We start from the raw sequence: 13,365 nt of genomic DNA on the forward strand, positions 1-13,365 counted from the left end.
AAAAGGCCACCCAGCAGCTCATACAGACTCCAGACACAATCTTAGAGAACAAGATTTCATTTTGTGTCTAAGAAACATTAACACCAAGCCAATATAGCTGTAGCTGATTACTTTCTTGTTTCAGACCTTTCCACTGTATCACACAGTTGTGATTGTTTCGTCAACTGCTGTTTCCAGCTGCCAAGCTCAAGCATTTGTATTCTGCACCATACATAAAGCAAGGAAATGACTCATTTAGAGGTATAAAAACACGAGATGCAGTGGCGACAGCGCACCACCAGATGTCGCTCTTGCCTCACCTTTGCCAGAGATCAGGTCTAGACAAAACATTTTCATGTCAGTGTGATAAGGTTTGGTCTGATAGACCTCCACCTGATAAGATCACTGGAGATAATTTTGTACCAGATGACTTCCTTCTAACTGAGGCAACTAAGGTCTGACTGTGTTAAATATTAATGGTGAAGGAAATATTTAGATCCTTTACTCAATGTAAAAAAAAACCTCAAAATGTACAAGAAGTATGATTTTGGAGGTAGAATGGCACCTTTCATATCCACTTGTTACTGATGCATTAAATTGTAAGCAGAATTTTAATGTTTTAACTGGCAGCAAGTCAAGCTAATTTTGTATACTTTATCATACTCGTAGGTAAATCTATAACAATATAATAATGTTTTATTAGATGATCACTTGCTTTGTATGTTTATTTGCTTTTTTACTTTTTATTTGTGCCATACATTCCATCAGTAATTAAATAAGCATCTGTATTATCTTATATGTCTTTATGTGCGAATTGCATATAGACAATAGACATTTGGATAAACAACAAAAAAACAATAGACTGAAAGTAATATCCTTATGAATATATTTTGCCAAATCATTATTTGTAACCATCACTATTAGATAAATGTAGTGGAGTAAAAATAATGTCTGCTTCTGGAGAAGTAGAGGTAGAATTGTTACCATCTAGTTAGGTACACCCTAAAATTGCAATTAGGTTACTGTTTTTTACATTCAGTTAGGTAATTATTATTTAAAAAAGACATGAGACAGATCATCTGTGAAAAAATCTGGTTCCTCTGGTTCCTAGTGCTCCTAATGTCTAATCTGTCTCATGTACTACTGTCAGGATATCGTGAAAGTTTCAGCAATAATGACACAAAGATATTTTTATAAATGTTACCTACTGCAGCTTTAATTTTGAGGCCCCATATCTGAAACTGTTCCTAATGACCTGTCTGTCTGTTAATCACACGTTGTCCCCGTTCTGTCTGATCTGCCCGGCAATAAAACGTGAAATGCTCTGGCTCACGATTATAAATATGTGTGTATTACACCTCTGCCGGTCAAGTGACACATAAGTTGTTTACAAACATACTTTTATGAGGGACACGTCAGGGGAGTGTAACTATAACCGACACACACACACACACACACACTCACTCTCCTTCCGTGCTGCTGTCGTCACCGCCCCCACCGAGCAGCACTCATTAAAAAGCGGCGGTCCCCGGGCTGCAGGGTTAGTTCAAGACCTTCAGGAGTGGGACAGAGTGGGACTTTAACACTGAGGGACATATATCTATTCAGGACGGTACAGGATCATCTCATTACTGATCTCAATGATGAAGTCTCCAAAGTTGAAACCTCAAGGTAAATATTTATTTGCTTTTCCATCCATGGTTATTTTAATTCAATAGCACGACTGTTTACGCACTCCTTGCCACTAGAGGTTCAAAGAGGAAGGATTTAAATATAATATTCCAATAGGGAATACTATCGGGCGTTTATTATGATCATGCATTTAATGTTTTTTTCATACTGGACTACCTTTCACCTCTCAGTCACATGTTCATATTGTCCTGCTGTATCATATATTTGCTGCTAGATTAAATGTCCATCCCTGGATCAGCTGAAAAAGTTTCATTTAGTTTTTCTGGCATTTTTCTCGCAGCAAAGTTCGTCAACGAGGAGGATTTGACCGACGTGCTGTGCGAGTTTGACGCGGTGATCGAGGACTTCACGTCGCCGGTGGAGAAGCGACACTTCAGGTACGACGAGCACCTGAAGACCGTGAAGAGGAGGAGCAGCGCCAGCGTCAGCGACAGCGGCATCAGCGACTCAGAGAGTGAGTGGGAGTTGAACTGCATATTCTCCAGGATATACAGGGAGCATTGTCCTGTGGCATATTGTTTCTCACCTTATTATGATCTGCACCATGGGAACAATGAACGTGGACCGTTCAGAATATGTCATTTGGGCTTCTGAAACCGGGGAAAGTTCTAGACAGCATATTAAAATCGTGCAATGAAAGTTCCTCCATGACAGCTAAGACTCCAGAATGGAGATCAGGCACTGCAGACATGATTTCAATTCAGTTCAGTTAAAGTCGAAGGGGCTTTATTGGCACGAGAAACAGATGTTTATACTGCCAAACCAAACGCAAAATAAATGTATATACACAGGTTAGTAAGAACAGCATCTGTTCTCTGTCACTGATGGCCACTGGTGGACTCAAAGGGATGCTTCCATGTTCAAAAAAATGCTGCAAAAGTGCCGCTCCTATGGTAGATAAAACCCGATGAAGTACCCTTCTAGTGGAGAAAACATGGTAAAGTGCCCTCTAGGGTGCTAATCCTAACCCTGGTTAAACTGTTTCACAATAAATGCACCACAACTTTCTTCACGCTGGTGCCCTTTATGTTTTTTTACCCCTGCCAGTCCACCATGGTCTGAAGGAGTTCTGCCCACTTTGCTAGGTCTATATAGAATACCAAGAAGGCCTGCTTATCACACATAAACTTTGCCTCTCTTCTCTACTGGAGTCAGTGTTACTCCTTTGCATGCAGTATCTTATCATGTGCCATCAATAGGGCAGCAGGGAAGACTGCTTCACATGCACCCATGCATGTACAGTATGTTCTTTCACACAATTACACATGAACACAAAGAAAGAGAAAGAAAGAGAGAGACAGAGAAATCCAGAGATGTCGGCGTCAGATTAAGCCACCACTGCATATTTTGGGACAACTGCCACCACATTGTGACTGCTTCTCTAGAGCTTTATTGTCATCCAACATATGGTGTTAGAAAAGTCTGCTGCAGAGCTGGCCTCAGGCAGCCTGTAGCCCAAACGCCTCATATGCTGACACACAGAGAAAAAATATGCTTCAGGTCCCCATGGGCAAAGATAGCTCCCTGAACACGTGTGAGCAGGTGGGGGCATCAGAAGACGTGAAAAGATCTTTACAGTCTTCTGGAAAGGCTGTCTGTGGAACCATTTAACAGTGGAGGTCGTCTTCCAGTTGACATGCAAGATAGACTCCAGGGAGATCCAGGCACTAGTGCTGTCCTCTGTGTAAATGTGAATAAAATATAATTTCATGCTGATGATTTTCCTTCGGGACAGCAGTTTGGTAATTGCGTAATAACTGGGGTTCCGGTGGTTATGTGATAGTACCATCAACGTCCACAATGTTTACTAATTCAGCTAGAATTTATGTAATTACCATGCTGAGGATCAGTAAGCAGCAACACTCGTGTAAAAACCAGGGGGAAGGTGTTCGAACCTGTCTGTTGAGCCAATGAGCTCGTTGATTTGCTCAAGGGATCAGATTCCTGTACGAGTTCTGTCTTCTCCATGGCAGTCTAATGAAGAGCGACCTGTCCCATGCAGGGACAACCTATTGTGTTGCAGCCTGATGGATGAACGGACCGTAGAATGAGCAGATAAATGGCAAAAGGGTCTTAGAGACACACCCTTAGATTGTGCATGTTTGAGTGAGATGGATAGGTAGAAGCGGCAGAGTGTGTGTAAGGAATGAAAACTGAGAAATGAGTCCAAGTCAAACGCTGATGTTAAGACCACAGCTCTGTGTGTTTGCTCCTGGGTGCTCCCCGTTGTGTGTGGCGTCTCCTCTCTCACACTGTGTGTTCAGTGCTGAGTGGTGGGAGTAGTACAGGTCAGAGGGGGGGGAGTTAAGTACAGCGGTCGACATCTGAGACACTGTTAAGGTCCGCTGGAGTTCAGCACAGTGTGAGACAGACAAGGACTGCTTTAAGTGCTGCCTAATCTTCTATTTGTCTCACACACTTACTTCATACTCACATAGATATCATGGTCAGGAAGGTTGACTCTTTTACTACATTCTTTTACCAATTCTACATTTCTACGACCAGATTTGAATGAGCAATATTATATCAACATTAACCTAGTGCTACTTCTTGGCTAGCGCTAGTGCCAGTTTAGAGCTGGTTAAACTTAACCGGTTTGCTTTTCCAAGGACTAGAGAGCCACCATAGAGCCACATCAGTACATGTCATTATTACTGTATGCATCTCCAACATTAGGTATTGTTATGCTAGCTGGCTAGCTAGCTAGCTAGCTGTTGGCCAACTAACATTAGCTAAGCAAGCATAGCTACTATTTTCTCACACAAATGTTACTAACCTCGAACCTAACAATACAAACAATTACAAACGTAACCCTAAAAATGTGACATATGCTTGCTTGTGTAATGATAGCTGACCAACTAACGTTGAACTCAACTTTAAAGTTACGAACAATGTTAGTAACTTAACTTTGTTAAAAATGTAACATCACTATTATGAACAGACATTGATTATTGGTAGCGATGCTTGCTTGGGTAATGTTAGCTGACCAACCAGCTCGCCAGCCAGCTAGCCCAATGTTACATTCATAAATAGCAGTTCTTGGCTCTAGACCAGCAAAGTGTTGGTGTCACAACTGGAACCAGTTTTCCTGGCCAAGAGTCCGTTCTTTGGCTGTGGAAACGCAAAGAACTGGTTTGACATTAGGCACCGGCTCTGAGACAGTGGTCAAACTGCCTTGGTGAAAAGGGGGATACATGACCGACTGATGGTTGGCCTGTAGTACAAGAATCTAGCTTCTTTTTTCTCTCTTCCTCCATTTCTTACCAGCAGTAAACAGGCAGTATACATATGTGATGTCGTGTGGTGGCTTGAAATATGATCCGGCAGAATTAAAGAGGCCTTTATATTATTTATGTAACTATCCGTTTAGAGTTTGGGTGGTACAGGGGAGACCGAAAGGGCATCCCAAACAAGAGTAGAAACCAGGACAACCTATTATATTGCTGTCACAATGGAGGTATAGTCACTGACTTATAGTTACAAATGGTACTTTTTGCATTGGAGTCGAACCTTTTGCTCATTTAAATGCAGAGAAGATGTCACTGCAATGATCATATCCTCTCGGGAGTCAACATCGGTGTTGGAGTACAGTTTTGTATAGCTTGTATACACTTCTGTGTGTGCAAATACAAGCACATGCATGCGTGTGACAGGCCACAGAGGAAAGCTGTCATTAGAGGAGAATGCAGTGATTACACCCTAAAGATGCTCCACTGACAGAGATCAGATTTGTGTGTGTATGTGTGTGTGTGTGTGTGTGTGTGTGTGTGTGTGTGTGTGTGTGTGTGTTCGTGTTGCACAGAGCATGCAGAAAAGTGAACGCTCACCCAATCTCATTCGTTTACGTATTGTCTTGTCTCTTTCTAACAGGTGCAGAGTCACTCAACAGAAACAGCTTCAGCTTCAGCGATGAGAGGCTGAACTCCCCCACCGTTTTCTCCCCCACCATCAGCTCGCCTCCTCTCATGTCACCAAAACGTGAGTGACACTCCTCATGTTTAAACACACACACTATTTTGTGTATAGTTTTATTTCACATAAGTAATTTTTTACTACAAGTACACTTGCGTTGCCATCTACGCAACATATGTTTGTTGCAACAGAAAGGCCAGCCAATAACAAGATAGAATAGTTATGATGTCACATACTCTACACAGGGATGCACCAATTTATCAGCCAAACATCAGTATTGGCCTATATTCACCTTGTTGACTGACATCACTCTCTAAATAAAAAGGCCTTCGCTGTTGTGAAATGAGGCATTTGTAAATTTGGTTGTGTTAATTGTTAGTTAAATTAAATTGCTAGTTTTCACACCTGATGCGAACCGTGCCTGAGACCACCTTTCCAAGTAAACACAGGCAGGGTCTGTTGATCTGTGCCCAGGTGTGGTACACAGTATAATCAAACAAACTGGACTTTGCAGACAAGTGTACTTTAACCCGGGTCCAATTCCCTGATGTGAAAGCCTCCTTATTTACCCAACAATTCCCACAATCTAGGTTTGCTTACTCTGGCAAAGCCTTGGGAAGCAGATAGAATCAAATCACTGTAATGAGACATGGTTCAAAGTGACATGTATAACAAAGTATAAATCATAAAGGAAGTCTTATTTGCTGTATTATAATGCTTACAACAGAACTGTCACTTTTCTTAGTCTCAAGTCTTAATCTCTTTCTTTCCCTTGCAGCCAAACTTGGCGACACTAAAGAACTGGAAGACTTCATCGCCGACCTTGACAAGACATTAGAGAGTAAGTGTTAATGCAACCTAGCTGTCAGGACCCCTGATGAATTAGCCCGTGTGCATGCTGGCACAGCCCACTACTCGGGATTAACGGGAGCGTTTGTTCCCTATGTCAGCTATGCTAACAACCACTCATGTGACAGAGGAGTCACTCCCCTTAGGTTTCTAAGAAACAATGATGTGTCAGGGCCATGAAGGAGCTTAGGCATGTTTTGCAGACCATGAGGCCTCTGGGGTTACATTGGAGGGAACGGCAGGTATCCCTTTTCACCCTTCACTCAAATTTAAAGATGCTGCTACCAACACCATGCAATTCATATAGCGCTGTGAGCTTGCCTTTTTCTCTTCAGTACAGCCAAGACATAGAGCTCTGTGTATTGTCCATGAATGACACTATAACCCAAGAAGGCATTAGGGCGTCATTTAGTAGCTTAAAGAACGTCATGGGTAATACACATACACGGCTAATTTGTGTTGGACGTCGTCTTTACTGCGGGGCTCATGAGTGTTTGAACTTGCATCGGAGTATGAAGAATGTGTGCTGGTGCAAACCTAGACTGAAATTCCAACTGCAAATGTCAGGAACGGAATGAGGCAGAAAGTGGGAGTTGAGAAACTTTCCTTATTTCCATGTTTTTTTCCTTCCACTGCCCGGCCCACTCTGTTCTGTGTTTTGGCCACTAAATGTCCTTCTTTCACAGCTCGCAGGCGTTCCAGTCCCTCTGTAAAGCTGGACATTCAGTCAGCCAGTCGGGCAGTCAGCCAGCCCCCTGTTAGCCCTGGAGAGTGGCATTTATTAAGGCCACCGGTGTTTACGATGACCAGCCTATAAAACCTGGCGACTGTCGCTCTGAGAATAGAGTTGGCAACCCAGGAGCCAGGGAGTCCTGTTCTAATCAGGTCTGTCTGTCTGTCTGTCTGTCTCTGTCTGTTCTTAGGCATGTGACAAGGAGGCTCAAAGTCATCTTGGAGTGTAGCCATGAGAGAGGGATTGAGTGGATGTCTGGAACCCCCCCCCCCCTTGAGAAGCGCCTGACCCCCACACCCAAAACCACCCAACAGGATACAGCTGGATGGAACTTCCAAGTGGCTCCACCGCGGCATCAGGTCTAGCCAGCACTCTCCTAAAGTTAACCCAGCAGTGCTCTACTAACTCCAGGCCACCTGGCTACTGGGCTGTAAGGACTGCAAGAAGGGTCAAAATTAGCCTTGTAGGGAAGCTGAGGACAAGAATACTTCAGCAGCCATGAGGTAATGGACTCCATGAAACGTTGCGAGGGAATGAAGACATGGAATATGCGCTGCAAAGAGTCACTGGAACATTTACCGTCACAAATCACCCCCATACGCAGACCAGGTTACACTCCCTCATCCAACACTTGAGCTGGAAGAGTATTTAAAAAAATAGCTTTTTATAATAGAAATATATTTGTAATTTTATAGAGCTCCTTACTGTCTTTTTTGTGAAATATATTTTTGTATCTTATGTAAATAATACTTGTTTCAAATTCTATTTGCCTTGGTATTAACAGAACATTCAGATTAAGTTTTGACTGGAATAAAGTTGGTTACATGCTTAAATGTGAACTGAAAACTTAATCCACCCTGAAAAAAACTGGAAAGCAGTATGTGTATTTAATACAGCTAATGCCCACCAGAGATAATATTAAAGTATGAAATATCGTTCTTTTACTAACTCAAGCCTCCTCTCTTTTTTTTTGACTTTTTGTATGGTTGTTTCAGTAATGTAACTCTGTAAGGTCTGAATTTCATGTGCAGTTCAGTTTAGCTTTATATACTATACTGTAGTTATTTTGACTCTCTCTCTCTCTCTCTCTCTCTAGCCAGTACATCCTGGCTATATGTACATTATAGAATAACCAATCTAAAGCTGAATCCAATCCACACTAGAAGGTATGGATTTCTTCCAGAGGCCATGGAGAACTGTAGGTGTAGAGCTGCTGACTGGCTGAATTGGAGCAGTATCACAGTGGGTATCTTTGAATGACAGCTGGCTCCTCAGCACTTTATTAACCTACCAACACCAACACTCTGGTGTGTCCTCCTCCTTGTCTTGTCGATGACCTGCAGATCTCCCTCCAAAGTTTTAGCTTACTTTCCAAGACCGAGGTTGACGTAGTGCTGCAAACACAGGCAGGCAAACCAAATGAAATCTAAATTAAATGTATTTTTCAGGATTTACATATTTATTTTCTTGGAATGTGGATATAGTTGCCAAAGTAGACTGCATGCAATAGTGAAGGAAGAGACGGGTCATTCACTTCCTCCTAAGAATGTAAACTCCAACATGCAACTGCACACTGGAACTGAAATAGATATTACACGTCTCTTACCTTCTGTGCTCATTAATCAACCACTCAACAAAGCAGGGACTTATGTAACTTCTGTAGCAACAGGGTCTATTTCCAGAGGTGGAGGGAGGTAGGAGGGTGTGACCCCTCCCTTGCCCAGCAGCAGGTGTGGCTGAAGTAATCTAATGTCAGAGGCACCCCTCCGTCTGCTGACCACTGCGGGTCAAAGGTCACTAACTATGGGCAGAGACGCTTCCATATTGGTTCTATAGTGGCAGTGCAGCAGGTGTAGATTCTGTTTCATGTACTTAAAGAGACGCTTCAACCAGCTTTGTATCATTACAGTATGAGTAGTATATGCAAATGCCCTGCATCCGGAGGTCCCCACCCATTTGTCAACAAAGGTCTACCAGATGACACTAATAATGTCACCAGGTGGACGTTTGCCAGATCTGAGGGCTGTTGTTCAAACTACAGATTGTACTTCCATGTTTTTACATGCCACCTTGCCACTGCAGACCATGAACGAGACACAAACCGAACAAGAGCGGGGGTGCTCACAAAACTCAAGATCAAACTGTCAAACTCTGCATCAACTATGAATCAATTTGTTACTGCATTGTCTATTACTTGCCTCAAATGTCTTCAGAAACATATTTTATTGTACTGTTTAGCTGTAATACAAGAAAGTTTGTGATTAGGCCAGCACTTTTTTACTGACGAAAGATTGCGTATGTGTAGTACCGATAGAATTACCACAGCCCCTATTATGATTTATTTAATCATTTTTCACAAATTTCAAAAATATTTGCATCTTTCTATTGCATAGACAGTCCAGTTTTATGAAAATACCATCTTTCTGGCGGTCCACTTTAAAGAAATACAGTAATACACAGTTTCATAAAGTTTTGTTACTTATATAGCCAGAAAGAAGGGTAAAAATCTGCAGAAGAGGCCAAGATATCCTGACTTTTTGTGCCTAGTATGGGTCAAGCAACCAAAAATGCTGGAACCTACATTCCCCATAATGCAACTCAATGTGACATCATCGGAATTACTTTATTAAAGCTTTATACAGAGCCACAAAAGACATTGTAGAGAAGGGCTTAGGGGTACTTCTCATGAGTACTAAACTGTTTTTCCATGTGTAAAATCAGTGGATGACCCCTTCAGACTTTGTTGATCTTTAATGTGGCTCTATGTCCACATTGGCCACAAATTGTATGTAAAGGAAGATATTACGCCCCTCCTTTCCTATAGCCACTTACTGATTGCATCTAATTTGTGCTGCCGCCTTTGATTTTACTCCGTCTCATGTTTTGAAGTGCTTCACAGCTGTGCGTGGCTTCTGTTCACAGTCTGTGGATCCAGCCACCCTACTATCAGTGCATGCCAGACTGTATTAATCTGATGGCAGGAAGCTGGCATGGAATTACCCATCTCCGTGTTGTTTCTCCAGTATAGCTGGCAGAGGGAAGCTGTGGGCACTGCCCCACTGTGAGTCCACCTATCTGCGCTGTGCAGCTATCTCTGCACTATGGGTATGGTGTTTGGTGGGTTTCGGCCTGAGGCTGGGTCTGAAAGACCTTGTTGACATAATCATGATCCCCTGAGGGTAGGGGGGTGGGTTGCCCTGTCTTTTAAAAACAACCTTCTCACTTGGCAGAGGTGGCCATCTTTTTGGCAGCATGAGTCAGTTCTGCAGAAGTGTTGGACTTACCAGTGGACAGCCCGTATACACACAGAGCTGGAAGTGTGGGAAAGTATAGGAGACTTGGCCAAAGGCAGGAGAACAGAGCAGAGTTGGATGGGTAGAGGAAGATAAAAGAACACACTGAGGAGCCTTTAGAAACAGAAAGCCAAGATGAATGAGGGAATGGGTGGATAGATGGACAGAGAAAGAGAGACACATTAAATGTGTCAATCTTTACATCGAGATAGATTCCTATGGGAGGCCCTCACGACTGCTGCAGTGGTTGTTCTATGAATAGGCTGGGCAGAGACACACAGATGTGTGTCCACATCACAAAGAGACAGAAATACACAGAGCCAAATATCAGGTTCAGCTTTCCACTGGGTCCTCACATCACTGGTGTCCAGATGTCCCTGCTGGCAGTGCAAGAGGAGGGGAACATTAATGAGTGTATGTGTGTTCATATCAGTTTCTATAAATGTGTGCATGTGATAATTTACAATATATACTGTATGTATGCGTACATTTATCTATGTGTGTATTGAGGCATGGAGAGAATGCTTTATACATTTTGGTTACAGATTGGGGTCCTTTGCTGGTATGAACCTGGACCTTGTAGACCCAGAACTCCTCATGGACCAAAGACCAGCCTTAATGTGGCAAAACGTCATTTTTGATGTCCTGGTTAGGGTTAGGGAGAAGGTGTGAGTTGAGGTTATGAATTAGTTATGGTTGGGTTAGGCTGTCCACAATGAATGAAGTCAATGGAATGTCCTAAAAAGGGTAGTTGTGCAAACTTGTGTGACTGTGTGTGTCTTTGCCTTTCTGCTCACCTTGTTGTTTGCACTGTTGCCTCACAAAAGGAAGGTTTAATTGAGCTCTTTCTGGGTGGCGTTTTAGAGTGTTCTTCTTGTGTTACCTTTCCTCTAGGTGTTGTAATTTCCTCCCACAGTCCAAAGACCTTAAAGTCAAGTGAACTGGACATTTAATTTACTCATATATGTGAATAGGAGTCCTAGCTTCTCATCTCAAGTATATCAAGGATATAGATATCAAGTATTTTGGAGATAAAAGGGAGATGAGAGATGGCAATAATTGTTTGTTTTGTGTGTAGCATAAAGGGACTACAGCTTGCATTCCATTGTGTAAACCTTGAAAAACTGGCAACAGTTAATATTCATGCTTCATATGCACATACAGCAGCCTGCACCAAGAACCACTGAACTCATTCTATGGTGATGACAGACTTTCACCATAATGACAGATGAGTCAAGACTCACTCAAATGAGGGTTGAGGGCAGGTTCAGCTGTCATGGAGGTTATTGCCTTTCCCTGACCTCATGCAGTCCTTTACATTGCACATCCATTATAATCTTCACGATCACTATCAGGCTTACTTATCTTTGACCTGACAGACTGCATTTGTGACCAAACTGATTCTGAAGCAGCTTGACCCATGACCCATGACCCATATCTGTCCTAAAATGTAAAAACAACACAGGAGGTAGAAGTATTAGATGTTTAATGCTAATAAAAGCACCTCCCTGTGTCTGGGTTAATATCACACCAATTGACTAAAATTCGAACAAGCATGATGAAATTTAGCTTCATCTCCACCTTGGGAATTAGGTCACACTGTTTTGAGCAGGGAGATGCCTTACACACACACACACACACACACAGTCCAGTGATTGTGGCCGCTGGGAAGTCTGAACAATGTGTGGGTGTGTTGGGTCTGACAGAGCAGTGAATTTACTGCTGTGGACGTCCGTGCAGCTGAATAGCGAGAGCTCAGTAGCAGGTGCTAGATGGTTTTCTAAAGACTGACTCCTTCACGGAAATCTGACTTTTTGGCTTGTTTGGTTACTAAGAAACATGGGGAAAAAAAAGATTAACATTTCAGTACTGGACAAAACACAAAACACAGGGTGTTATGACAACAGTTATGTAATAGCTTCATTAGGTTAGAGCGTTCTTTTATCTGTGTTTGTGAGAAATAGTTATCTACTAGTTATCTACTATTGAACTACACCCGCAGTTCAATATCTGCTCCATTGACAATGTTGCACATTATCCATTAAATTTGATTTTTATGAACTTACAAGTTGAGACTTTGTCGAACAGAAAGGTCTATTATTAATATTACTTAGATGTTGACCTGATCACTCCAAGTGGAAAACTGGTATAAATAATTACTCGACCCCATTAGCCATTGTCTCATGGGATATGTAGTTCTTAAATGCACACAATAATTGTGTGATGAGACAGCCATATTTTACTGTCCAGTGCTGTACAGTGGTTGACACATACAGATGCTGGAGTCATAGATGCTAGGAAGCGGGGGGAAAAGTGAGCTAAATAATCCAGCACCTCTTTAATCATAACACACAATAAAACAATAAAAGCAAGGAAAGAGGAAAAGAGGAATTTTGACTCATGGCATTAACTGTTTTTAAATATTCTGTAGATGTCGCAATAATATTGTTATTGTGAATTACTTTTGTCACGATAATATAAAGATATCAGTGAAAGTCTGATATCGTGACAGCCCTACTTCACGAATACAAACATGAAACATGGTTATATTCATTTTGTCTTTGTCTTATTACTCAAGCAGGTTTTCCATGTGGCTGTAGCACATTATGATGTTGGCGTATGCTTTGTGAATAGAGGCGGTAATATCACTGGGCTTTGAGCCCATGTTGCCCTCCCAGCCAATATTCAGACACAGCTGTCTTCCTTGGCTACTCTTAACTCAGCCTCCACTTCCTCTGTGCCTGGCTGAGTCGATCTGGAGGGAATTATTAGAGGAGAGAGTGGAACACTGGTGTGCTGTAATACAACTTTCTGTTAAAAAATTTTCAGCATTTCTGCTTTTTTGGACAGTTAACAATAGAAAGAGGAATACCTGAAGGAAGCAGGGAGAGAAAGTACACTGTATTA

The 13,365-nt window shown here is 42.2% G+C and overlaps 1 protein-coding gene across 1 annotated transcript; it reads left to right on the top strand.

Annotated features, from left to right (window-relative positions):
- Positions 1-1,486: 1,486 nt before the first annotated feature.
- Positions 1,487-8,113, top strand: rgcc (regulator of cell cycle). Its single transcript, XM_051403423.1, has 5 exons — positions 1,487-1,650; positions 1,952-2,125; positions 5,542-5,649; positions 6,362-6,424; positions 7,356-8,113. Exons 1-5 carry the CDS (start codon positions 1,620-1,622, stop codon positions 7,361-7,363), a joined length of 384 nt encoding a protein of 127 aa, XP_051259383.1. The 5' UTR covers positions 1,487-1,619; the 3' UTR covers positions 7,364-8,113.
- Positions 8,114-13,365: the final 5,252 nt, after the last annotated feature.

The sequence above is a fragment of the Dicentrarchus labrax genome, unplaced genomic scaffold, assembly GCF_905237075.1.
Source record: "Dicentrarchus labrax unplaced genomic scaffold, dlabrax2021, whole genome shotgun sequence".
Lineage (NCBI taxonomy): Eukaryota > Metazoa > Chordata > Actinopteri > Moronidae > Dicentrarchus > Dicentrarchus labrax.